Below are 27,392 nucleotides of genomic sequence, written 5' to 3'. Positions count from 1 at the left end.
ATCAATTATATTGAATAGTAATGGTTATTGAACTCATTAGCATTAGAAGTCATTATAGTAAAGCACGTCTTAAATGGTTAGTGGGCCATGTCGGGGCTTATGAAGGTGAGCTAATGTTCAGTTAAAGGTAATTGTCGATATCATCAAAGGTAATTGGGGAAAATAAAAACATTAGGTAACACCGTAAACTATGCACTAGTACTCGTTGGGCAGATTCGCGTCAGAAAATCTGCTCAACGATTACTTGTGAACATAATTATTGTGAACATACTTAATTTATATTTATATTTACTTTTACCTTTTATTATATTGCATTGTATTTATTTTTTTGGGTTTCTTGCCTGCCAAATAAAATAATTTATTATTATAATTATTACAGAAAATGCCGCCTAACAGCTACCAACGTAAATTACTTAAGATTAGGATTTGGGATGGACATGCGAGTAATTACTACATTTATTATCCTCGAAAGATTATTGCTATAGGTATTGGGTTTTAACAGACATGTATTAAATAAATACTTTTAGTCTCAATAACAAAACAAGTTTATTTTCTCATCTTAGTTGCAGACAGAATAGATAGTCGTCTACGCAGTGACGTTGACTTAAATTTAGTGTCTCTTATCCAAATATCTATTAGACTCATTAAACCAATAAACACTGCAGATGACCGATATTAAACTTTCGTGAGACATATTTTAAATTAAACTGTTTATACGACAACGGTCAAACATGTCGCCAATAGCGACTAAAAATTCAAGTGAGTGAAACCGTTGTCGTATAAACTGCAGATGACCGTTAGTAGCCACTGTTAAAAGGAACGCGTAATCATTAGTCTAGCGGCGCGATTCGGGAAATCAATTAAACATTCACTAGATATGAAATAGTAACGATATGTGACGTTCCACGGCAAAAGGTACCTTATGGCCGCAATAATATTGGAGCGGCGTTAATAATAGCGTAAGCGCCAACCACCATAGGGTACCTTTTGATTCATTTCCCGAATCGCGCCGTAGGTCATAAATAGTCTAGACGAAACCCTGTTATGTGTGAAGGTTTTTTTAAGTGCAGAGAGTAGCACTTTCACGAATAGTTGGCTTTTGGGTGTTAAATTTATTCTGAATATTACCAATTTTTTTAAAGCAATGAAGTGTAATTTTTATTTAGTTTTTTTTTGTACCTGTCAATAAATTAGGTATGCCTCTCTTATCTGTAACTAACAAGGCAAAGAGTATTATTTAAATAATTGTATAGGTACTTAATAATAGAGGTCTCCTAAAACAACCGGGAACTATAATTAAGCATAAATTGAGTTAGTCATCTTTACCGACCTTTATTCAGGAAACATTATAAATTACCCTTGCGATTACCTCCGCCGTTTCAGCTAATTGTTTAATTAGAGAGGGTTGCGGACGCGAAACTACAAAACGCGCCGCAATTAGCAACATAAATATGTTTTATTGTGTTTGTTCAATAAACACGTTCAAAAACACCAAATGAATGCAAAATGAGAAATACGCAGTTATCGGTACCCATATTGTTCGAGATATTGCACTTTAAAAACGCAACATGTTTACATAGATTTACTTATATTAAAAACTCTTATTAGATTAGGTATTTATTTAATAACAAGAAAAAAAAGGATGGCAAATATATATCTACGCATTTTATACGCATTTTTATGGTTTTTTCCATGTATTTTTGTATGGGCCGTTTATTATACTTTGCGGTGCCGTGCTACATTTATTTTCACAAGAGAGCTCCCTTTCCTTTTTAGATACTTATCAGATCCCATGAGTGGCGTCTGTAGTCGCAAGAGTTCTAGTGAGTAGAGTGGGCCCGATTCGGATTTTGAACTAGACATCTATTAGATATCTATTAGACCATCACCAAGATGCGACAACGATATTTTTAAGATCTAGCCTGTCAAATTTGACATTTCCGCGATTCTGGAGATCTGGGGGCACGGCAGTGCCCCCGCCAAGTCGAGCGCGAAGCAAACACTGCCGTACCATCCTTTACTGGAACCATTTCGCCGCATTTTCAGGCCCCTATTTGAGAACTTCTGGATAAGACCAGAACGCAGAAATTTTCGTCATCCAGTAAGCTATAATCACATACTTAAAATCCAAAATTTCAAGTCTGTAGGTCATTTAGTTCCGAAGTTAAGCGAAAGCAAAGTTTCGCATTTATGACACTCATTCATTCACTCATGATCATCAGAATAGAATTAGTACTTCCCATAAACTCAGAGAGCTGAAATTTGGTACAGAGTTAGGGTTTAATGGCCACATAAAGGGTAAACCTAAAAATATTGCAATATCAGTCACATTTTAAAGATCTGAGAACTGCATAAGTAAGTTTGTAATCCCATATAAATATATGATATTACAAAGTTACTGTTGCAGTTCCTACAAATAGTAGGTAAAGTAAAGGTACACTACGATGCGATGTACGATGTGAGTATGAATGAAGATATGTTTAGTTATGATATGTGTATACATAGTATGGGTATGAGTACCCGAAAAGAAGGACTGCCTACAAAAAGAGATGAGATCTCATCAAAAACATTACATGTAAAAAGGTGCAAGTCTCGCAACGCTTTTACTACAAACAAGTTTTGAGATGTAATGTGAAACCAAGTCGGATATTTTAATCAGTGCCAGGGGGTGTTAAACCGTATCAATAAGATATCTTTCATTTGTAATACATATAATGACTTGGCAATCGCACATAATGCTTTACTCGTACCGTACTCGTAAATATGTGTAATGTTCAAACTGCAATTAGCGCTAGCGTTATGTTCAATTAGAATTATTTTTAATAGGTGACGATGATCCTTTTGTCATTATGCAGCCGTGCGATGGCCAAGTCATTATATTACGTATTACAAATTAAAGATATCTTATTGATACGGTTTTAACACCCCCTGGCACTGATTAAAATAACCGACTTGGTTTCACATTACATCTCAAAACTTTTTTGTAGTAAAAGCGTTGCGAGAGTTGCACCTTTTTACATGTAATGTTTTTGATGGGATACTCTTGAACGATTTCCACAATGTCTAAAACGTCTCGTTATGTATTTTTAGATCTCAATACGAAACGATCTTAATACGATAATTTAACGTAAAAGTTATATTGGTTGCCCGAATTGAGCTGCAAAAGATATCTAGTTGAAATCTAAAATACCAGGTATGTAGTAATATCGTATCGTTCTCTTCTCTAGAACGGATCTTGTTTTCCGAATACCGCGGTAGCCCAAGAAGCGTTAGTGAATCTGAATGGGTCGTCATTGTTTCAGTGGCAGCATTTTGGCTAGTGGCCCAATTTGCAGCATCCCAATTTGCGCGGTACGCGGCTTACGAAGCCAAAAAGTGAATGGGGTACTTTAGAATAAATGGTACTTCAATTATTAACAAGTGTAGAAAACTGGCATTATGCTGATAGATACATATATATATATATATATACATAATACTTACATATGTCTAGAATAAACTACTGTATTAGAAAAGTTAATGTTTCGATGGTTTGTCACTTCTATCATAATCATTGGTGGATAAAGTGTGTGATGTCTATGTCAAATTAGCACGACAAGTGCTACGCGAAGGATAGCGCGCCCATACATTATTCACTGTCAATTCGGAGCGAATTAAACGTTGGTGGACTCTAACGTATCCTTATCTTTCATCCAGAAAAAAATATGTAACACACTGGTTTATTGATTTTGACATACTACATAAAAAAATTGACATCAACGTTTTCTATTTCCGTGACCAGAAATAAAACACGACATAGCAAAACTGTTAGTCTTTCAAATCTGACCTCAATAGACTAAAGGCCGAATCATTCGAAAATTCGTTCGCACATACGCCCTTCTTAAGTAATAAATATAGCAAAAATGTTAGCCTTTCAAAACTGATGTCTGACGACTAAAGGCCGAGTATACTAGAAATTTCTTTAGACATACGACGTTTTGATGTGGGGCGATGGAATAACCAGCGGTTAATTGGTTGGCTTTTAGTGCCGAGGCGCGCCGGAAGGAACAGGGAATTTAGCGTTTTGCACCGTGACTTGTGTTAGTGCCTACAAATAGAAATAGAAATAGAAACAAGGAAATGGGTGTTCATCTATCACCATGCTTTTAATTCAGTTCTAAGAGAAGAGACCTTGAGCATATCTCTGAACTTTATTTTTGTTGAAACAAAAATAGAGCCTAGGCCCAAATCTGTTTGAACATTCCAACGGCAACAGCTTAGCGGCAACAACGGACATTCAATATATTTTAGAGATTGAAGTGACTTCAGCTATTTCACATTCAGCACCCCGTAATGATGCGCAGTAATGATTTGACGACTGGAATGTAACCTTAAGCCTAATTGCGGTCTGAACCAGGCGAACACCACCAACAAAGAAAGCCCGGTTACGATCGCGTGACACCATTAGCCTTGATATAAATAATTTAATTACAACATCGTCCGAAACTAGGGGGTTCACTTAAATGGATAATGTATTATCTAGGGTATAGCTGACCCTTGTCCGCTGTATGTGGGAAAACTAGATTTACGGTACTTACGGTAGTAAGCAGTAAGCCACCCCCAGGGGTTTTCTTTAATGGTGCGATCTGGATTGGGTTTTATTAGCATTCTCGTATTTTGAAATTATTTTATGGTCTGCTTAGAAACTTTTGTGTTAGTTGGTTGAAACTATATGTTGGTTATTAAGAGCAAGCGACCAAACAGATTTATTGATCTAAATTTTTACGGACGCAGGTATGTAGGTTGCGTTGCCTACCTGGCAACCTGCCTAAACCTATTCAAGTTTTATTTTGCTGTTGATAGAAGGTACGGGTGTTTATTTCGCTTTTAACTTACTTTGAAATAAAATTTTCATTTATCACTATACACACACAGTTCCCTCTTTGCTAGTCAGGTACCTATACTGTTTATTGAAATTTGTATTTCGATAGTTCTATGATAGAAAGCTCGAATTTTATCACACTCTCCGCAGCACCATTGGGTACCTAATGGATGAAGGCAGCCTCATTTATTCCTCTGCATTTTGTTTAAATGGGGTTAAACTTAAAAGCACTTGAACCCTAGATTTGTTTGTGTATGAATCAAACTGCGATTAGATTTAAGTATAATAATCAACTTTTATTGAAAGCTAATTTTTAAAAGCTACTACATCAGTTATGGCACAGAATGAAGAGAGCGCTGACAGCGCGCCACAGACAAACTTATCCTAAAATGTTGCAAGCAACAAATATTAACACTAAGGTTAAACATACAATATTTTATAAGCTATGTTCAGACTTGTCCTGAACATAATTGGGCCGGGCGAGTTGAGTTTAATTTAGATTTACAGATCAAAAACAAGAATTTAACGAGACACAACATTTAGTCAAGAGGTAAAGGACACAGCTTCGTAATAGGCCTGACATACAATTTGTCCCCCATTTTCACCTCGGCCACTCTAACTCTACCATCCTTTCCAGGAAATATCTTAACTATGCGGCCCATTGGCCAACACAAAGGAGCAGTGTTTACATTTTTCACAAGAACTAAATCACCTATTTTTAAATTTGGTAGGTCATGCTTCCACTTGGGACGACTTTGCAACTGACAGAGGTAGTCTTTAGACCATGTTTTCCAGAAATCCTGCTTTAATCTAGTAACAATGCCCCAAAACTTTCTTAAGCGATTAACTGGGACTTCAGTTAAATCAACATCTGGGTAACTTGTTATCGCCGTACCAATAAGAAAATGACCTGGTGTCAAGTATTTGCCCTCATTAGGATCCAAGGATAGCAAGGGTCTCGAGTTCAAGACCCCTTCAAATTGAACGATCGCCGAGTAAAGTTCCTCAAACGTTAAACAATGATTTCCAACCACACGTTTTAAATGGAATTTGACACTCTTGACTCCGGCTTCCCAGAGGCCTCCAAATTGAGGCGCATAGCTTGGTATAAACTTGAATGAAATATATTTCTTATTACAATATCGATACACAGAATCTCTATGTTCATTTGAACATTGTAAATCATACAATTCTTTGAGCTGGTTTGCAGCACCTTTAAAAGTTTTAGCATTATCACAATAGATAACAGTGGGCATGCCACGTCTAGATATGAAACGATCGAGACATGCTAGGAAGGTTTCAGTTGTTAGGTTCGACACTAGCTCTACGTGTATTGCCTTTGTAGCGAAACATACAAAAAGGGCAATATAGCTTTTTGTAACAAGAGGTTTTCGTATTCTGGCAACTTTCGTGCTAAATGGACCACAAAAATCAATTCCAACATGCTGGAAAGCTCTACTAGCTGTAATCCTCTCTACAGGCAGAGAACCCATCAACTGCTTTGCAGCTTCAGCCTTCAGACGCAAGCATGTGACACACTTGTTCACTACCTTCTTTACCTCCCTAATACCATTAATTATCCAATATTTTTGAGCCAAGGAACTCAGAACGGCTCTGGCACCCACATGCAAAAGACGCAAGTGCTCCGTTTTAATCAATAACGAAGTAAAAAATGACCCTTTCGGGAGAATAGGCGGATGCTTTCTAGCTTGCGAAATGTCTGCATTTTGCAGCCTGCCGCCCACGCGAAGGACACCACGCTGGTCCACGAAAGGATGTAAATCTGCTATCCCTGATTTAAGAGACCTACCCGATAGCAATGGTTCTATTTCGTTAGAAAAATGTTTCCTTTGCACATTTTTTATTATGACAAGTAACGCTTCCTGAAGCTCTTTAGGGGTTAGCAATGTAGAGTCATATCTATCACCTGACCTTGAAGCATTTTTATAAAAGCGATAAATATACGCTATAACATTTTGAAGCCTATGTAGACTAGAATATTTCTCAAAGAGGTGCGTGAATGAATCATCCCGCTGACTAACATTGCAAGATAAACCTTCGTTAATATTAACATCAAAATGCTTATCATGTAAGTCCTGACTGAGAGCCTTGTTATCAAATGCAGGGTGCAAATAATCCCTGTGTGACAAATATTCAGGGCCGTGCCACCACAATTGCTTTCCTTGCAAGCTTTGGGGCTCCACTCCGCGGGAAACCAAATCCGCGGGATTGTCACATGACTTTACATAGGACCACTGATCCTGATTTGTGAGTTCTAGAATTTTCTTCACCCTATTATTAACATAAGTATTGACCTTTGTTTTTGTAGCCTTGAGCCAACACAAAACTATTTGTGAGTCACTGTATAAATATGTATTATGCGCAAATCTAGCTTTTAGCTTTTCGCTGACTCTAGATGCCAGCTGTGCCAATAGTAGAGCGCTGTTAAGTTCCAGTTGCGGTATAGTAAGGCTTTTAGCCAGTGGGGAAGCAAACTCGACTCTACACTTCCGTCCGATTTAAAAATTCTTACATAAATGCAGCAACCGAAAGCTTTGAAAGACGCATCTGCATAACCCACTAACTCTACCAACTCACATTCGTGACTATGCACTAACCTAGGCAAAGAGACTCTACCCATCATTTTTAAATTAGCAAGAAATGTTTTCCATGCCTTAAGTTCGGCATCTGGTAAAGCTGTGTCCCAGCCCAAGGGCATAGACCACAAAACCTGCATAAATATTTTTGCTGAAACTATGATAGGAGCTATGAGACCTAACGGATCATAACATTTTCCAATAAATGAAAGAACTGTTCTTTTAGTATGATTGCTATCCTCATCATAGGGGGGACACTCAAATGTTAAGGTGTCTGAGGTAATATCGTACTTCAGACCTAAAGTTTTAATCACATTACTTGAATCTAGATTTATTTGCTCAAAATACTTCAAATTTTCTGGCAAATCGTCCAAAACAGCTGGGTAGCTAGAGCACCATTTATGTAATTTAAAATTACCTAATTTAAATAACTCAATCAACTCTTTTTTAAGTTGGTAAAGATCATTAATATCATCTGAACCAGCTATGACATCATCTACATATGTATTATTTAAAATGGCTTGAGACGCAAGCGGGTAATCATGTCCAAATAATTTTACAAGCTCTATCAAACACCGAGTAGCTAGAAATGTAGAGCTCTTTAGGCCATATGTAACTGTCTGAAGCTGAAGGCAGCGGATTGGCTGGCTAGGACTGTCCCGCCAGAGGATATTTTGAAGGCATCTGTGTTCAGGGCTGACAAAAATGCACCTAAACATTTTTTGAACATCACATATCAATGTGAATAAATAGGTCCGAAACAAAATTAATATGTCAAAAAGCTCACCCTGCACCACAGGTCCATTCAGCATGACATCATTGACAGACAGCTTATTTTTGGATTTCATGCTTCCGTCCATCACAACACGAAGCTTTGTGCTTTTGCTGGCCTCGTTGAAAACAGGATGATGCGCTAGAAAGCTTACTGGTCCATTCAACATGTCATAAGAGTTAATATTGACCTCCCTAGCATGTCCCATTTCAACATATTCATCAATAAATTTTTTATACTGCTCTAGCAACTCTACATTTTTCATAAATTTTCTCTCTATCGAGTAAAATCTTTGTAAGGCAGCCGAAAAGGAGTTACCCAAATTTAGCTCACCTAAGGGGTGTTTTAACGGAATGTCTACCTGAAATTTGTTATTATTCAGAGTAACGTCTGGTCAGGAGTCTTCCTGAAATATTTTTTCAGCCTTTTCATATTCATCAGAAACCTTTTGTTGGGGTTCTGGCACCTTTTCGGCTAGCCAAAATTGACTCATAACATTTTCTAATTTTGTACTGTCGCTAATAGCAAAATTTGTTACTAAAGCAGTGTTTGAGATATTGCCAGATTGGTTTATCTTGCCACCGACAACATAGCCAAATAAGGTGCTTTGCAAGACAAGCCCCTCAGGCAATTTGATACAATCATTTAATAATGATTCAAAATAAATATCGCTTGCTAATAGCAATGAAATTTCTGATGGCGCATTAAAGTTTTCGTCAGAAAGTTTGACATGACTTGGAAATTTCAGATTTGAACAATCAATATATTGTGGTGGCAAATGTGCCGTTACATCATCAACAACATGACAGTCAACATTAAACTTAACATCTTCATATTGACAAGACTCCACAGGAATAATTACTGACCTATCCATAGTGGAGGTCTGTTTATTGACCCCAATTATATTTACACATTCGGCCTCAGTGGCAATACCTAGCCTTTCTACAAGAGAAGTTGTGGCAAAAGATTCACTTGAGGCGGTGTCAAGCAATGCACGGCAATAAACATCCCGGCCAAATTTATCAACTATCTTAACCTTTACTGTAGGTAATACTTTTTTATAAGATGCTTTCTTGACACATGTCAAAACAATAGATGCTGCCGCTGATTGCTTGGCATCTGACTCATCCTCAGTATGCAAAAGGGTATTATGATGACCTTTACATATTTTACATTTAAACTTGTACTTACAAGGTTTATCAGCGTGAGAGTTTATACAAACTGTACACAGCTTCTTCTCTTGCACAAAAGCCAAGCGGTCCTCGACGGAGGCTTCCTGAAATTTTACACAATTATAGATTGCATGGCCAGGTTTAGTACAAAATTTACAACCAGGTAATGATGCTACAACATTAGCAACCTTGGGGTAAGATTTGAATTTAAGAGTACCTACATTCTCATTTAGAGTAATCTTTTGAGGCAAACTATCCTCTAGCGCCATAGCACGCCTTTCTAAAAATTCAATAAACTCCGACATTGTTGGAAGAACTTGTGGGTCTCTCTCTAAATGGAAAGCCCGGCTAGTATATTGATCTAGCTTTCTGGATAATATTGAAATGAGCAACATATCCCATTTATCAACAGGTTCCTTTAAGTTTTTAAGTGCATGCAGCTGCTGCTGCACTTGTGATACAAATGACCTTATAGAGGCCGCAGTTCCCTTAGCCATGCATGGGATGTCTAAGATAACATGTATATGGCTTATGATAAGCCTGGACTTATTGTCATAACGCTTTTTTAATAGCTCTAATGCCTCTGGATATGAGGCATTGACTAAAGGCAAATTTACAATGACAGATAGCGCTTCATCAGACAAAAACTTTCTTAAGTAAAACAACTTCTGTACATCTGATAATGTTTTGTTCTTATCAATCACTGCTATGAACATTTCATAAAAGGGTTTGAATAGGGTAAAGTCCTTACCGTTGTACACTGGTATGTCAACATGTGGCAACTTCGAAGAAGAAACTCCAGCAGCTTGAACTGTATCTGACCCTCGTAGAGACCTGAGAGTCTCATTAATCTTAGCTATCGTGCTAAAGTAGCGGTTCTCAAAGTCACCTGCATCCTCTATGTCCTTGTCATCAAGGTTCAATATATCAAGTTGGATTGCCTCATAATCTTTGAGGGACGAGGCTAGTTTTTCCTTACGAGCCTCCAAGGACTCCAACGAGGCGGAATTTAAACTATTGGGGTCGTTGACAAACTGCTCGATGCGAGTCATAGACGCCTTAACTTGGCCGCGCATAATTTTTAACTTCTTGAGCTCCGCCATTGCCGTATTTCATAAAACAAACGCTCAATATAACTGGAAACACTATTTAAGCACAAACCCGCACTTTGGTACAAGAAACTTGTTAAAAATTGCAGTTGAAAAGTATAATAACAGTATGTTATGCAGTTGCACACACCGTGAAGAAAATTCCGATTGACAGACGTCACTGTGACAGCCACTTGTCACTTTTACCGCCAACTCTGAAAAGGCAGCCACACACGCACCGATGACGACGTTCCGTACTACCAACCTTACAATCTAGTCCCACCTGAGTTGACAATCTGTCAAAATGTTCTCGATGTACCGCTCATACAAATCTGCCGGTACTTGCACAAAAATTCCTTTGTGCCGACGAACGGGAACTTTCGCAATGATCGTTGCAGCACGGAAATAAACGATTTCGGGATAATATCAACCAAAATCACAATGATAGCTTCGTCCAAGCTATGGGTTGGACGAGGTTGCGGCGGGCGGCGACAAGATATAGCAAGTCACGTTCGCCCTGCCAGCAAGCGAAGCTCGTAGTATAACCACCGAACCACTGATTCTAAACTTTTTTTAAACCGCGAAGGACCAAAATCGCATGTATGAATCAAACTGCGATTAGATTTAAGTATAATAATCAACTTTTATTGAAAGCTAATTTTTAAAAGCTACTACATCAGTTATGGCACAGAATGAAGAGAGCGCTGACAGCGCGCCACAGACAAACTTATCCTAAAATGTTGCAAGCAACAAATATTAACACTAAGGTTAAACATACAATATTTTATAAGCTATGTTCAGACTTGTCCTGAACAGTTTGAATTGAACGTACACGCATCGTTCAACCCGGACCTATGTCAAAGATTTACAGTAAGTGAATAAAATTCATGGTTAGGATTTTATTAGGGTTAACTCTATCGGGCGTGAGATAGCGCCTGCCCGGCCGGCCGGTTTATGGACTGGAAACTGAAGATACCTACTTCACAAATCAAAAGTTTGGAAATAATTTAAGTCATGGCCAGCGTGGGTCACAAACATTGACGAGATTTGTTCTTTATAGAAACTAGGTACAAATTGACTGCCTAAAATTACTGTAATGTGTGTAATTTAGGGCGTCTAGATATATCATATCTGCAGCACCGTTGGCGTAAATTGTCGTGTCACTGTAAAAGTCTTCTTTCCTTCGGTACTACGATATACTACGGCAACAGGGTAAGATGGAGGAAGTTACTTCGTAAAATTAAGCGTGCTATAAAATTATACGTGATCATTTAATTAAGGGATATGGTAATAGCAGACTATACAACTTTATTACTAGTGGCTCTTGAGTTGTAGGCCTCACAAACCCCCATGGATCCGCCATTTTGACAAAAATCCGAAAACTTACTCGACAAAGAAAACCTTTTGAAAACGCGCTCACAAAATCTCACTCACGCGAAATGCGACCTGTAGACGAAAATATCCGGACATACGAAAGCATTTTGTTCAAGCCGAAACGGAGACGTTCGCTAACGTTCGGTCAATTATTTGCAGGAGAATATATAATAGGTAGACTATGTAACTCAAACTTCATACAAAAGGAGCATGCGTGTCATTAAGCACTTTCAAACATACTTAAAAAAAAAACATTCGTTATTTTGACCTTTTGTTTCCTTTAAAAATTAGCGCTCTTGAACTTAAGTGCCCATTGGCACACAACCGTTTCTGTTTAAAATTGTTCGTAGTTACATAAATTCAACCAATTAGTTGCTTAACAGTGGAAAATGCTGCAACATTTGCAACATTGCAAATGCATTTAGAGCCGAGTGCGCCCCATGAGGAAAAGGCGTTAATAATGTATGCTCACTGCGGTACCTACATATACATGAAAGATACGATAAAAGCTTAATAAATAGTTTAGCCAAGTGCAGGTCAGACTCGTGTATTAATTTGAGGATTTTGTATTTTGAATATGTTTTTTGTGGCATTGATTTGGGCCTATAAGAAAAGAGCATCTCCTCTACTTCCATCTTAAAGACAGGCATTTACCACCCCTCTCTGGTGTTGCGGGCGTCCATGGGCGACGATAATTTGCTTACCGTCAGGCAATTCGTCGATACCAATTTCATCCACCTATCTGTTAGGTACTATTACAACAGTACAGCATTTTAAATGTCGGGCAGACGGACAATACAGGCTTCCTTAAGGATAATATTTAGTTCTTTAAACACTCCTTTAGCTAGTAAAAAGCGGCCAAGTGCGAGTCGGACTCGCCCATGAAGGGTTCCGTATTTAGGCGTTTTATGACGTATAAAAAAAAAACTACTTACTAGATCTCGTTCAAACCAATTTTCGGTGGAAGTTTATATGGTAATGTACATCATATATTTTTTTTAGTTTTATCATTCTCTTATTTTAGAAGTTACAGGGGGGGGGACACACATTTTACCATTTTGGAAGTGTCTCTCGCGCAAACTATTCAGTTTAGAAAAAAATGATATTAGAAACCTCAATATCATTTTTGAAGACCTATCCATAGATACCCCACACGTATGGGTTTGATGAAAAAAAAATTTTTTGGGTTTCAGTTCGAAGTATGGGGAACCCCAAAAATTTATTGTTTTTTTTTCTATTTTTGTGTGAAAATCTTAATGCGGTTCACAGAATACATCTACTTACCACGTTTCAACAGTATAGTTCTTATAGTTTCGGAGAAAAGTGGCTGTGACATACGGACGGACAGACAGACGGACAGACAGACAGACATGACGAATCTATAAGGGTTCCGTTTTTTGCCATTTGGCTACGGAACCCTAAAAATGGCAGGAAAAAATGTACTACGATGTAACGGATCTCATAACACCGAACCTAAATCGCATCGGCACAGCGTAATATCGTGAAGCAATATCTGCCGTGACATATGGTGATACGGGAATAAGAAGATTAGGGTTAGCCTGACGTCTTCATATAGCGTACATATCATACACAGAGAAAGTTACACGCGCGCTGGATTGATTTATATCACAACAGAATTAGATTAGGTGTAGACAGAATTACCGGGGCTATACTGGAACCCATTTGCATACTGTCTCTGTATGACTTTCTCTAACACATGCTGTTTCTACGCGCGTGTAAAGTCTACGTATACAGAGTATAGAACTTAACGAATCAGCTGGTATCGCAACGTTATAGCAACTTTTTGATAGAAATAGAGTTTACAGTAGACATTATGCGAAAAAGCTCGTTGATATCCCATCCGAAGGCCTGATCCGTAAGGTCTCATGCGCCTTGACTCATTTTTGGGTGAAAAATGATTTGCATGCAATTGTTGAGGCAGAGAGGTAGACGGATTTGTACACCAAGTACCTACAAATTGACAGCAAACGTACCAGTTTTTAACATCTAATGGTGGCACTTTTCATAATTATCGTAGGTACTCGTATCTCACTTAGCAATCAAAAATTTTGCGAAAGTACTTTATCCGGTGGCGAAGTGATTTCCACTCGAGTTTGTTTAATATTTTATCATTATAATTTTATTTTTGTTTGACCTTTCATCCGCTCATTCGTGATTGCATAAATTATTTTAAAACGTATATCCTTCAATCTTGAGCTTTCATCTAAAACAAACCTGTACCCAGTGTTGGCCGTAATGTGTAATTCTAATTAACAATTAATCATTTCCATTAACCATTAAATCCGCAATTAGTCAATTGCATTACGCATCAATTTAAATTAAGTTAATTAGAATTGAATTTTGAGACGTTTAATTACATTGATTGTCAATCTAAATTAACGTTTAATGCAATTAAATCAATTTTTTCATAAACTAATAATTAATGTTACTATTGCTTAGAAACTTGGAGCTAGGTATTAAAATTAAAAATAAGCATGTGAATACAAGCTTCAGTGAATTATCAGGTCGTGATATTTTAAAATGAGACAACAAAATGACCCTGAAACCTGGCAGTAGGTACCTACTGGAACTCAGGTTTGGTGCAACATAGACACACGCCGTTTAGGCTATTCGACTCGTCACAATGAGCACTTGGGAGAGCAGTACCCAAGATGGAGCTGATGCTGAACCTTGGCTGTACCTAGTGGAACTCAGGTTTGGTGCAACATAGACACACGCCGTTTTGGTCATCCGACTCGTCTTGATGAGCACTTGGGAGAACAGTACCCAAGATAGAGCTGATGCTGAACCCTGGCAGTACCTAATGGAACTCAGGTTTGGTGCAACATAGACAAACGCCGTTTTAGTCATCCGACTCGTCTTGATGAGCACTTGGGAGAGCAGTACCCAAGATAGAGCTGATGCTGAACCCTGGCAGTACCTAATGGAACTCAGGTTTGGTGCAACATAGACAAACGCCGTTTTGGTCATCCGACTCGTCTTGATGAGCACTTGGGAGAGCAGTACCCAAGATAGAGCTGATGCTGAACCCTGGCAGTACCTAATGGACCTCAGGTTTGGTGCAACATAGACAAACGCCGTTTTGGTCATCCGACTCGTCTTGATGAGCACTTGGGAGAGCAGTATCCAAGATAGAGCTGATGCTGAACCCTGGCAGTACCTAATGGAACTCAGGTTTGGTGCAACATAGACAAACGCCGTTTTGGTCATCCGACTCGTCTTGATGAGCACTTGGGAGAGCAGTACCCAAGATAGAGCTGATGCTGAACCCTGGCAGTACCTAGTGGAACTCAGGTTTGGTGCAACATAGACACACGCCGTTTTGGTCATCCGACTCGTCTTGATGAGCACTTGGGAGAGCAATGCCCAAGATAGAGCTGATGCTAAACCCTGGCAGTACCTAATGGAACTCAGGTCTGGTGCAACATAGACAAACACCGTTTTGGTCATCCGACTCGTCTTGATGAGCACTTGGGAGAGCAGTACCCAAGATAGAGCTGATGCTGAACCCTGGCAGTACCTAGTGGAACTCAGGTTTGGTGCAACATAGACAAACGCCGTTTTAGTCATCCGACTCGTCTTGATGAGCACTTGGGAGAGCAGTACCCAAGATAGAGCTGATGCTGAACCCTGGCAGTACCTAATGGAACTCAGGTTTGGTGCAACATAGACAAACGCCGTTTTGGTCATCCGACTCGTCTTGATGAGCACTTGGGAGAGCAGTACCCAAGATAGATCTGATGCTGAACCCTGGCAGTACCTAGTGGAACTCAGGTTTGGTGCAACATAGAGAAACGCCGTTTTAGTCCTCCGACTCGTCTTGATGAGCACTTGGGAGAGCAGTACCCAAGATAGAGCTGATGCTGAACCCTGGCAGTACCTAATGGAACTCAGGTTTGGTGCAACATAGACAAACGCCGTTTTGGTCATCCGACTCGTCTTGATGAGCACTTGGGAGAGCAGTACCCAAGATAGAGCTGATGCTAAACCCTGGCAGTACCTAATGGACCTCAGGTTTGGTGCAACATAGACAAACGCCGTTTTGGTCATCCGACTCGTCTTGATGAGCACTTGGGAGAGCAGTATCCAAGTTAGAGCTGATGCTGAACCCTGGCAGTACCTAATGGAACTCAGGTTTGGTGCAACATAGACAAACGCCGTTTTGGTCATCCGACTCGTCTTGATGAGCACTTGGGAGAGCAGTACCCAAGATAGAGCTGATGCTAAACCCTGGCAGTACCTAATGGACCTCAGGTTTGGTGCAACATAGACAAACGCCGTTTTGGTCATCCGACTCGTCTTGATGAGCACTTGGGAGAGCAGTATCCAAGTTAGAGCTGATGCTGAACCCTGGCAGTACCTAATGGAACTCAGGTTTGGTGCAACATAGACAAACGCCGGTTTGGTCATCCGACTCGTCTTGATGAGCACTTGGGAGAGCAGTGCCCAAGATAGAGCTGATGCTAAACCCTGGCAGTACCTAATGGAACTCAGGTCTGGTGCAACATAGACAAACGCCGTTTTGGTCATCCGACTCGTCTTGATGAGCACTTGGGAGAGCAGTGCCCAAGATAGAGCTGATGCTAAACCCTGGCAGTACCTAATGGAACTCAGGTCTGGTGCAACATAGACAAACGCCGTTTTGGTCATCCGACTCGTCTTGATGAGCACTTGGGAGAGCAGTACCCAAGATAGAGCTGATGCTGAACCCTGGCAGTACCTAGTGGAACTCAGGTTTGGTGCAACATAGACACACGCCCTTTTTGTCATCCGACTTGTCTTGATGAGCACTTGGGAGACAAGTACCCAAAATAGAGCTGATGCTGAACCATGGGTGCACCTAGTGGAATTCAGGTTTGGTGCAACATACACACACGCCGTTTTGGTCATCCGACTCGACTGATGAGCACTTGGGAGAGCAGTACCCAAGATTCAGCTGATGCTGAACCCTGGCAGTACCTAATGGAACTCAGATTTGGTGCAACATAGACAAACGCCGTTTTGGTCATCCGACTCGTCTTGATGAGCACTTGGGAGAGCAGTGCCCAAGATAGAGCTGATGCTAAACCCTGGCAGTACCTAATGGAACTCAGGTCTGGTGCAACATAAACAAACGCCGTTTTGGTCATCCGACTCGTCTTGATGAGCACTTGGGAGAGCAGTACGAGTCAAGACGAGTCGGATGACCAAAACGGCGTTTGTCTATGTTGCACCAAACCTGAGTTCCATTAGGTATTGCTAGGGTTCAGCATCAGCTCTATCTTGGGTATTGCTCTCCCAAGTGCTCATCAAGACGAGTCGGATGACCAAACCGGCGTTTGTCTATGTTGCACCAAACCTGAGTTCCATTAGGTACTGCCAGGGTTCAGCATCAGCTCTATCTTGGATACTGCTCTCCCAAGTGCTCATCAAGACGAGTCGGATGACCAAAACGGCGTTTGTCTATGTTGCACCAAACCTGAGGTCCATTAGGTACTGCCAGGGTTCAGCATCAGCTCTATCTTGGGTACTGCTCTCCCAAGTGCTCATCAAGACAAGTCGGATGACCAAAACGACGTGTGTCTATGTTGCACCAAACCTGAGTTCCACTAGGTACAGCCAGGGTTCAGCATCAGCTCTATCTTGGGTACTGCTCTCCCAAGTGCTCATCAAGACGAGTCGGATGACTAAAACGGCATGTGTCTATGTTGCACCAAACCTGAGTTCCACTAGGTATAGCCAGGGTTCAGCATCAGCTCTATCTTGGGTACGGTCTCCCAAGCGCTCATCAAGACGAGTCGGATGACCAAAACGGCGTGTGTCTATGTTGCACCAAACCTGAGTTCCACTAGGTACAGCCAGGGTTCAGCATTAGCTCTATCTTGGGTACTGCTCTCCCAAGTGCTCATCAAGACGAGTCGGATGACCAAAACGGCGTTTGTCTATGTTGCACCAAACCTTAGTTCCACTAAGTACAGCCAGGGTTCAGCATCAGCTCTATCTTGGGTACTGCTCTCCCAAGTGCTCATCAAGACGAGTCGGATGACCAAAACGGCATGTGTCTATGTTGCACCAAACCTGAGTTCCACTAGGTACAGCCAGCGTTCAGCATCAGCTCTATCTTGGGTACTGGTCTCCCAAGTGCTCATCAAGACGAGTCGGATGACCAAAACGGCGTTTGTCTATGTTGCACCGAACCTGTGTTCCATTAGGTACTGCCAGGGTTCAGCATCAGCTCTATCTTGGGTACTGCTCTCCCAAGTGCTCATCAAGTCGAGTCGGATGATCAAAACGGCGTTTGTCTATGTTGCACCAAACCTGAGTTCCACTAGGTACTGCCAGGGTCCAGCATCAGCTCTATCTTGGGTACTGCTCTCCCAAGTGCTCATCAAGACGAGTCGGATGACCAAAACGGCGTGTGTGTATGTTGCACCAAACCTGAATTCCACTAGGTACACCCATGGTTCAGCATCAGCTCTATCTTGGGTACTTGTCTCCCAAGTGCTCATCAAGACAAGTCGGATGACCAAAACGGCGGGTGTCTATGTTGCACCAAACCTGAGTTCCACTAGGTACAGCCAGGGTTCAGCATCAGCTCTATCTTGGGTACTGCTCTCCCAAGTGCTCATCAAGACGAGTCGGATGACCAAAACGGCGTGTGTCTATGTTGCACCAAACCTGAGTTCCATTAGGTACTGCCAGGGTTCAGCATCAGCTCTATCTTGGGTACTGCTCTCCCAAGTGCTCATCAAGACGAGTCGGATGACCAAAACGGCGTGTGTCTATGTTGCACCAAACCTGAGTTCCACTAGGTACTGCCAGGGTTCAGCATTAACTCTATCTTAGGTACTGCTCTCCAAGTTCTCATCAAGACGAGTCGGATGACCAAAACGGCGTTTGTCTATGTTGCACCAAACCTGAGTTCCATTAGGTACTGCCAGGGTTCAGCATCAGCTCTATCTTGGGTACTGCTCTCCCAAGTGCTCACCAAGACGAGTCGGATGACCAAAACGGCGTTTGTCTATGTTGCACCAAACCTGAGTTCCACTAGGTACAGCCAAGGTTCAGCATCAGCTCCATCTTGGGTACTGCTCTCCCAAGTGCTCATTGTGACGAGTCGAATAGCCTAAACGGCGTGTGTCTATGTTTCACCAAACCTGAGTTCCACTAGGTACAGCCAGGGTTCAGCATCAGCTCTATCTTGGAAACTGCTCTCCTAAGTGCTCACCAAGACGAGTCGGATGACTAAAACGGCGTTTGTCTATGTTGCACCAAACCTGAGTTCCATTAGGTACTGCCAGGGTTCAGCATCAGCTCTACCTTGGGTACTGCTCTCCAAGTGCTCATCAAGACGAGTCGGATGACCAAAACGGCGTTTGTCTATGTTGCACCAAACCTGAGTTCCATTAGGTACTGCCAGGGTTCAGCATGAGCTCTATCTTGGGTACTGCTCTCCCAAGTGCTCACCAAGACGAGTCGGATGACCAAAACGGCGTTTGTCTATGTTGCACCAAACCTGAGTTCCACTAGGTACAGCCAAGGTTCAGCATCAGCTCCATCTTGGGTACTGCTCTCCCAAGTGCTCATTGTGACGAGTCGAATAGCCTAAACGGCGTGTGTCTATGTTGCACCAAACCTGAGTTCCACTAGGTACAGCCAGGGTTCAGCATCAGCTCCATCTTGGGTACTGCTCTCCCAAGTGCTCATTGTGACGAGTCGAATAGCCTAAACGGCGTGTGTGTATGTTGCACCAAACCTGAATTCCACTAGGTACACCCAGGGTTCAGCATCAGCTCTATCTTGGGGTACTGGTCTCCCAAGTGCTCATCAAGACGAGTCGGATGACCAAACGGCGTGTTTCTATGTTGCACCAAACCTGAGGTCCACTAGCTAGATAAAAATTACGGGCGCCTTTATAAAATTACGATATATTTTTGTTAATTGATAATTATCAATAATATTTTTAATTGTCATTAAAAATTGATTTAATTTTTAATGGTTTGTGAAGCATTAACCATTAATTCTTTTTAATTTTTAATGGTTCGAAATAAATTAATATTAATGCAAATTGATGTTATTGCGAATTGACAATTAATTTTCCTTCAATGGTTAATGGTTAATTCGAATTAACCTTTTCAATGGTTAATTTTTAATGGTAATTGGGATTAACGTTCGGCCAACACTGCCTGTACCTAGTTATTAAACAATTCAAGTGGAATACACGCTACTTACTTTTTTTTCTAGGCTTATTTCTATTAAAATATCGTAGATTTAATTGCACATACTTCAAGTCTGTCGTTAATTTAAATACGTTTTGCTGTAACTAAAAAAATAAGCAAGCGTGCAAAAAAAAGCAGTTGTAATTTTATTCTGAAACAAAGCCAAATGTCACAGGCAGCCGTCTAGTGCGCACAAACTTTTCTTGCATTGAATTCCAACGGCGTTGTTCTCGTTTTATGCTCGAGGCTGTACCAGGAGCGAATAAAAAGGCTGGGTGACTGTGACACGTATCATTAAAGGAATAGATGGTTATAAAATTTTTGGTACAAGCTTTTATCGGTGACTGTACATTTCTTATGACAGACAACTAATACTCATCAAGACAATTATATAAACCCCTAACACAATTAGGTTGCGTTGTTTCATCACAGAGTTCCTATGGCCACCTCCTGTCTCCATCATCAGATCAGTTCGACAGTACCATATTATTGTATTGTCATCAGACCTACATATAGCTGCCAATTTTCATAACTAAATAAATAAATAAATAATATAGGACATTATTACACAAATTGACTAAGCCCCATGGTAAGCTCAAGAAAGCTTGTGTTGTGGGTACTTAGCCAACGATATATACAGTGTGTGGCCTACAACACGGGCAAATAATTAAAACGTAGATTCTACTCCTCAAACAATAAAACTTTTGTTCAACAGCTTTTTGAAATTATGTAGTCTTAAAATTGTCCCTTTTTCAAACAAACTAAATAATATTTTCAATGTACTTTAAATTCCGTCTAATTGACATTGCCCGTCAGTCCTGTCACCGTACAGGCATAATCAATTTCGTAATACATTGCGTGTTCGAATAAATTTTAAAGTGTTTTAAAATACAAACCACAAGTTATTTTTAAAAGTCGCTGAACAAACATTGTCTAGTTTGAGGAGTAGAATCTACGTTTTAATTTTTCGCCCGTGTTGTAGGCCACACACTGTATAATATACAAATACTTAAATACATAGAAAACAACCATGACTCAGGAACAAATAGCTGTGCTCATCGCACAAATAAATGCCCTTACTGGGATTCGAACCCAGGACCGCGGCTTCACAGGCAGGGTCACTACCCACTAGGCCAGACCGGTCGTCAAACGCGGTCGCGTCGGTTTCATGACGCTACGATCCTTGGAAGATGGTTAGATAAAGATAAGATAAAAGATAGTTTATTCAAGTAGGCATAATTACAATGCGCTTATGAACGTCAAATAAAGCTAGGTAGACCGGCTCCAACCCTACACCTCTGCCCCGAGAAGATTTAAATCCCCCCTCAATTGGAGGAGGGTATCCCAATATGGGACCGGCAACAAACTCGGCGGGACACATCTTTTCAAAAATAATTACATCTTATAATTAACATGCATTACGAGAAAATAAGGGAAAAAATACAATTTAAATTACTATAGAATTCATGCAATTATACACATAAGGTGTAATAGAAATTTGATTTAGAAAATATACATATGTACATGGAATCATACAAAATCGTAGCTCTTTCAGAAAACATATCAAATTCTTACAAAAGGAAAAGAAAATAAAGTTATTAAAAGAAATGGGAAAACATATTATATAAATCTGATTGATTATTATTAATTACCAACATATAATATTTGATGTGCTTTCCTGCTTACCTGAGCTGTGTCACCTATAACTCTATACATAATACAATGTTTTTAATTGCTACTACTTTTTATTAGTTAGTTTCTGGTTTGGACCATGCATGTTTGTCTGTCAAGTAGTCCTCGACTCTGTAATAAGCTTTTAACTTCAATGACTTTTTTAAGTAATTCTTAAGAGCTGGAAAGGGTAATCTTAAAGCATCCTCAGGTAACTTGTTATAAAAATGAATGCATTGCCCAACGAATGACTTTTGTACTTTACGGACACGAAACTTTCTGATAGCAAGCTTATTTCTATTTCTAGTGTTAAAGTTATGGACATCAGAATTCTTAGTGAAGGAGTCTAGATTCTTAATAACATAAATAATACTATCATATATGTATTGGGAAGCTACAGTTAAAATATTAATTTCTTTGAAAAGTTCTCTTAATGATTCACGCGCTCTTAAGTTATATATAGAACGAATGGCTCTCTTTTGTAAGACAAATATAGTCTGTATGTCAGCTGCTTTGCCCCAAACCAGAATACCATATGACATTACACTATGAAAATAACTATAATAAACAAGGCGAGCTGTTTCAACATTAGTCAGTTGTCTAATTCTCCTCACGGCGTAAGCGGCCGAACTTAATTTGTTAGCTAGTGTTCCGATATGAGGACTCCATTGTAGATTTTTGTCCAATGTTAAACCAAGAAACAGAGCTTTATCTACCATCTCTAAGCATTCATTATTCAAAAGTATTTTAGTATCGACTGGTTTAACATTCGGCAAAGAAAATCTAATACATTTGGTTTTCTTAGCATTAAGAAGCAAATTGTTCATAGTAAACCAGTTAAGTACATTAACGAGTGTGCTGTTAATTACACTATAATCGGTAGATTTCCGATCAACCTTAAAAAGTAATGATGTGTCATCAGCAAAAAGAACTATTTCACAAAGATTTTCTACTATACATGGCAAATCATTTATATAAACCAAAAACAGGAATGGACCCAAAATAGAACCTTGCGGCACTCCTAATTGGACTACAGCTCCGCTAGACTGGGTTTTGTTTACAACAACTGTTTGTGTTCTATTGCTAAGGTAAGAAGACATAAAGTTTAGGGCATTTTCTGACAGACCATAGTGTTCTAATTTCAAAATGAGCGTTCCATGATCCACACAATCAAATGCTTTAGAAAGATCACAAAATATGCCAATTGTATCACAAGAATTTTCCCAAATATTATAAATATGTTTAATGAGTACCGAAGCAGCATCGGTCGTGGAACGGCCCTTTGTGAAACCAAACTGATTGCTTGTAAGTAAAGTATGTCTGTTGAAGTGACCCAGTAGATCATTTAACATTAATTTTTCAAAAACTTTACTTAGTACAGGAAGTATTGATATTGGTCGGAAATTAGCCATATTACTCGAGTCACCAGATTTAAAAAGAGGAATGACTTTACTATATTTCATAAGATCTGGAAAGACGCCTTGTGAAATTGAAATATTATAAATTACGGCTAAGTAAGGCGCTATTACGTCTATGACATGACTAATGACTCGAACTGATGTTCCCCATAAATCTTCCGTTTTCTTTAAATTGAGTGACTTGAATGTTTTAACAATATTTGCTGAATCTACTTGACTAAACTCAAAGTTAATATTACATTTCTTAACATTAGCGCAAAGTAAGGAATGAGCTCGAGACGAAGATGAATGTAGACATTTCGTGGTATTAATAGCTATTTTAGAAAAATAATCTTCGAATGCCGAGGCAACATCGTTGTTTGACATGGTAAGTTGTTTATCCGAGACAAAGTTGACTTGACAATCGCGTGATTTACATTTACCAGCTTCCCTATTTATAATATTCCATGTTGTCTTCACTTTGTTGTCCGACACTTTCAGTTTAGAACTTGTATAGTTTGTCTTGGCTGTTACACACACTCTCTTGAAGATTTTTGAGTAGTTCCTTACATAGTCCAGGAAATCAGAATTTTTGTTCAGCTCTCTCTCACCATAAAGTTCATAAAGCCTTTTTCTACTTTTATAAATGCCTGCAGTAGCCCATTCACTAAACTTTGTTCTAGTTTTTGTTTTTGACCCACTAATAGTTTTCTCCTTGAAATTTTGATTAAAATGATAAAGAATCACACTAAAAACATCTTCATACAGACTATTACAGTTATAATGTGAAAATGGTAACATACAGAGATTTTTTTGAATTTCATTTTTGAATGTTTCCAAGCGACTACTAGTAATGGGTCTGTATGTTATTGTTTGTGGAGTATCATGAATATCGCTTAAGAAAACAGCCCTTTGACCGCTATGATCAGAATGAAAACAGTTAAATATTTGCTTATCTATACATTCACAATTACAAAATATATTATCCAGACATGTTGCACTAGTTACCCCTACCCGGGTAGGTTCAAGAAACAAGTTAAATAAATTGAATGATTTAAACAAACACAGCATTTTAAGAGTATTACTAGAGGACTCGAGCAAGTTAACATTAAAATCTCCACAGACTATAACATATTTTTGGCCCTTACATACTAACTTCAGCACACTTTCCATTGTAGTTTCAAATGTGCTGAAGTCAGCTGATGGTGGTCTATAAACACAAACAATAATATATTTTTCTAATTCTACACAGGAAATTTCTATAATTCTTTCTATGGAATAATTTACAATATCTTTACGCTCTTTAGATTTCATGCAATTTTTAACAATTATCAGGGAACCACCATGAACAGCAGACTTTCTAGCAAAAAAACTGACTAATTTAAAGTTAACAAAATCAAATAAAAACTGTCCATGTTTCAGCCAATGTTCAGTAATACACATAACTTCAACATTATTATTATCTAAAAATAAACCTATTTCTAATTCTTTGCTGGAAAAACCCTGAATATTCTGGTGAATAATGTTCATACTCAGGCGTTTTTCCGCTGTCTTACAACCTAGTTTAAATGTGGCACGGGGTCCTTGACTTTGTCAGCTGACTGAGAATTAGCTATAACACTACTAAATTTATTTGGCTCAATATTAAAGGCCAATAAATCCACTAGGTATACAAAATATTTCTTTGGCAAAAATACCTTCCTTGGAGCTAGCATGAAGCGTTCAATGAATTTATTTAAGTCAAAGAAATGGTACATTTTATTGACAGATATGGCATGGTACATCAAAGAATTGTAGTGTGCTATTTTACTATTATAGTCATAAGACATATTCTCTGCATAAGGCAGTGCACATAGAATGATTTTGCCCACACCAGATTTTTCAATAATATTTAAAGTAGACATCAACTTATCTATGCTAAGCTTATCTACATTAAGACTATTTCCTAATAAAATTACTAGTGTAGTACTGCTATCATAACATCCCTTTGAAATAAGGTCACATAAGTGAGACAAAGTAATGTTTTGATAACAGTAATTTGAGACTTTTTGCTGTAATCTGTAGCTTAATAATGGGCCCATTCCTAACCCAATCTGATCTGAAAAAATAACAGTCTTACTGACTGCTCTAGGGGGCTGTGTGACTACTGGTACAGCTGGCCCAGAAGTGTTGAGGGCCACATCGGCTTGAATAACCTTTGCCGGTGGCATTTGTCCACAATTACAAATATTTCCATTAAGTAATGACTTGCATCGCTCCTCTAAATTTTGGTTTTCCTGCAACAATTTATTGAAAGCCTTGATGTGCTCCTCAACTTGTTTTTTTGTGGTTTCATACATGGTGGTTATTACCAGAAGCTCATCTTTTAACCTATTTATATCGGCATGTAACTTCTGGAAATTTGATTCCTTAATTTCAAGCTCCAAATGACAATTTTGAACCCTATTTTTCACAACTGATAATGCATGTTTTAATTTACTATATTTTTTAATGCATGCCTGGCCTTTGATAAGCTTCTGGGTTCTCCTAATATACCTATTAATCTTAATATATTTTACAGTACATATGGGGCTACTTTTCCGCACTAGTGCGTAAAATAGCACTTTTCGTGCGTATGTCGAAACTTTAAAGTGCCATATGTACTGTAAAACGTTGTTCGATACACGTGCGAATAGGTAATTCGCAACTCGTGTCGATTTAAAACACTCCCTTCGGTCGTGTTTTAATTTATCGCCACTCGTTTCGAATTTCCTCTTTTTCGCACTTGTATCGAAAATAACTATTTTTAACTTATTGCTACTATTAAAAAAGACTAAATTTCTAGAGTCCGGACTAATTTGATTTTTGCCGCTTGCCAACTCTTGGTACACATTTTGTAGTTCCGAAGCATCATAGTGCTCCCGCTCTCTCCTAAACAAATTAAGTTCATCGTTAGCCGCACCCAGTTCCTCTTCCAGATGTGTGATGCGGGTTAAAGCCACTTCATGTGTAGAAGCGCACTGATTGAATGAGTCTACTGCCTCTTGCAAACGGTCCACTTCACCGCGGGTATCAATCAACTGCACATCATTGTCTGCCAGGTCCCTTCTTAACTCTGAATTTGTGTCGACCAGTTTCTTGAACTGCAGTTCGCTTTCCTCCCTATCCTGCAGCAACTGCTTGGACAAGGCCCTCGACTCCTGTAGATCTTGTGTAGCAGTCTTCAGTTGCATCTCTAGTTGACGCGCAGTTGCCTTGCGAGTGTTGGCAGCGCCTTTGGTGGTCATTGTCACTTGTCACGATTTCTGAAAGGTGTAAATAATAAAGGATGAGTACTTATCTCAATAAAATTGAGAGTGAAATGTTTGCCAAGAAGACAAGAGAGATGAAAGAAGGTATGAATGACGTATGCAGTGTGTCAGTAGTGGGCAGTGTCTGTGGCGAATGTGCCTTGTCTCAACTTTTACTTCCACTAGTTCGTCAAGCAAAGAGAAACTGCACTGAGCCAATGTATGTGTGGTTTGACGTTGCTCACGGTTGTACAATGAGCTTTGTGTAAATATAATACTAAGTAATATATGGTATAATATTATAATAGCAGTGTAGTAACAGAAAAATAGAACAAAATACTCTCCCGGTTTCAAACACGAAAATCCAACGGCGATCACTCTTTGACAGTTAGGTAGCTCCGCCTCAAAGTCCAGTAAATACTCGATGTATCGTTGTCACTTGCACATACAATTATATCACCGATGTTTCTTTACTACTTAAATCTATTAAAGTTCACTATAAATCTAATTTAAAACTAGAAATATAATTAATTTTCAATATTTTTAAATTTTAAATTTAAAGTTAAATTAGTTACCTTAGATTCCATTACATGTTAGTTACATACAGGTCGAGAGTTCTTATGGCCACCTCCTGTCTCCATCATCAGATCAGTTCGACAGTACCATATTATTGTATTGTCATCAGAACTACATGCAGTTGCCAATTTTCATGACGCTACGATCCTTAGAACATGGTTAAATTAGTTACCTTAGATTCCATTACATAGTTACATACAGGTCGACCTAATAAAAGCTTGTTAATATCCAGACAGCAGGAATGAGGTTGACGATTGGTGAGTGTCATCTTGTCATCTATTAGGCTAAGATAGTATAGAAAGAAGTTGTAGATCTTAATCATGCTTAAAAACATGGTAAACCGCCTGGCACTGTTAACCATCAGATTCAGGCTTGCAGCAGGCTTCCTGCAGCGTT

General features: G+C 39.2%; 2 protein-coding genes and 1 long non-coding RNA gene across 3 annotated transcripts in view; all 3 read right to left on the bottom strand.

Moving 5' to 3' along the window:
• LOC134651698 (uncharacterized) overlaps nt 1-27,392 on the bottom strand; it is a 409,485-nt gene that overhangs the window by 144,289 nt on the left and 237,804 nt on the right. The window lies entirely within an intron of this gene.
• On the bottom strand, nt 9,158-10,561 carry LOC134651582 (uncharacterized). The gene is made up of 2 exons (XM_063506687.1): nt 10,154-10,561; nt 9,158-9,506 (listed from the first exon to the last, which is right to left on the bottom strand). Exons 1-2 carry the CDS (start codon nt 10,503-10,505, stop codon nt 9,430-9,432), a joined length of 429 nt encoding a protein of 142 aa, XP_063362757.1. The 5' UTR covers nt 10,506-10,561; the 3' UTR covers nt 9,158-9,429.
• The window catches only part of LOC134651513 (uncharacterized), a 65,606-nt gene continuing 50,982 nt past the window's right edge, over nt 12,769-27,392 (bottom strand). The window contains exon 2 of the long non-coding RNA XR_010097119.1: nt 12,769-13,191. This is a non-coding gene — a long non-coding RNA (uncharacterized LOC134651513). The remainder of the gene's footprint in view (nt 13,192-27,392) is intronic.

Source organism: Cydia amplana, chromosome 10, assembly GCF_948474715.1.
Source record: "Cydia amplana chromosome 10, ilCydAmpl1.1, whole genome shotgun sequence".
NCBI lineage: Eukaryota > Metazoa > Arthropoda > Insecta > Lepidoptera > Tortricidae > Cydia > Cydia amplana.
This window is presented reverse-complemented; position numbering and strand designations above follow the sequence as displayed.

Excerpts from the sequence above, each read along its gene's own strand:
- LOC134651582 (XM_063506687.1), bottom strand. The coding sequence starts at position 10,505 with ATGGCGGAGCTCAAGAAGTTAAAAATTATGCGCGGCCAAGTTAAGGCG. Across the intron at positions 9,507-10,153 it reads TGACATACCAGTGTACAACG|GAAGCCTCCGTCGAGGACCG; the intron begins GTAAGGACTTTA and ends GTAAAATTTCAG.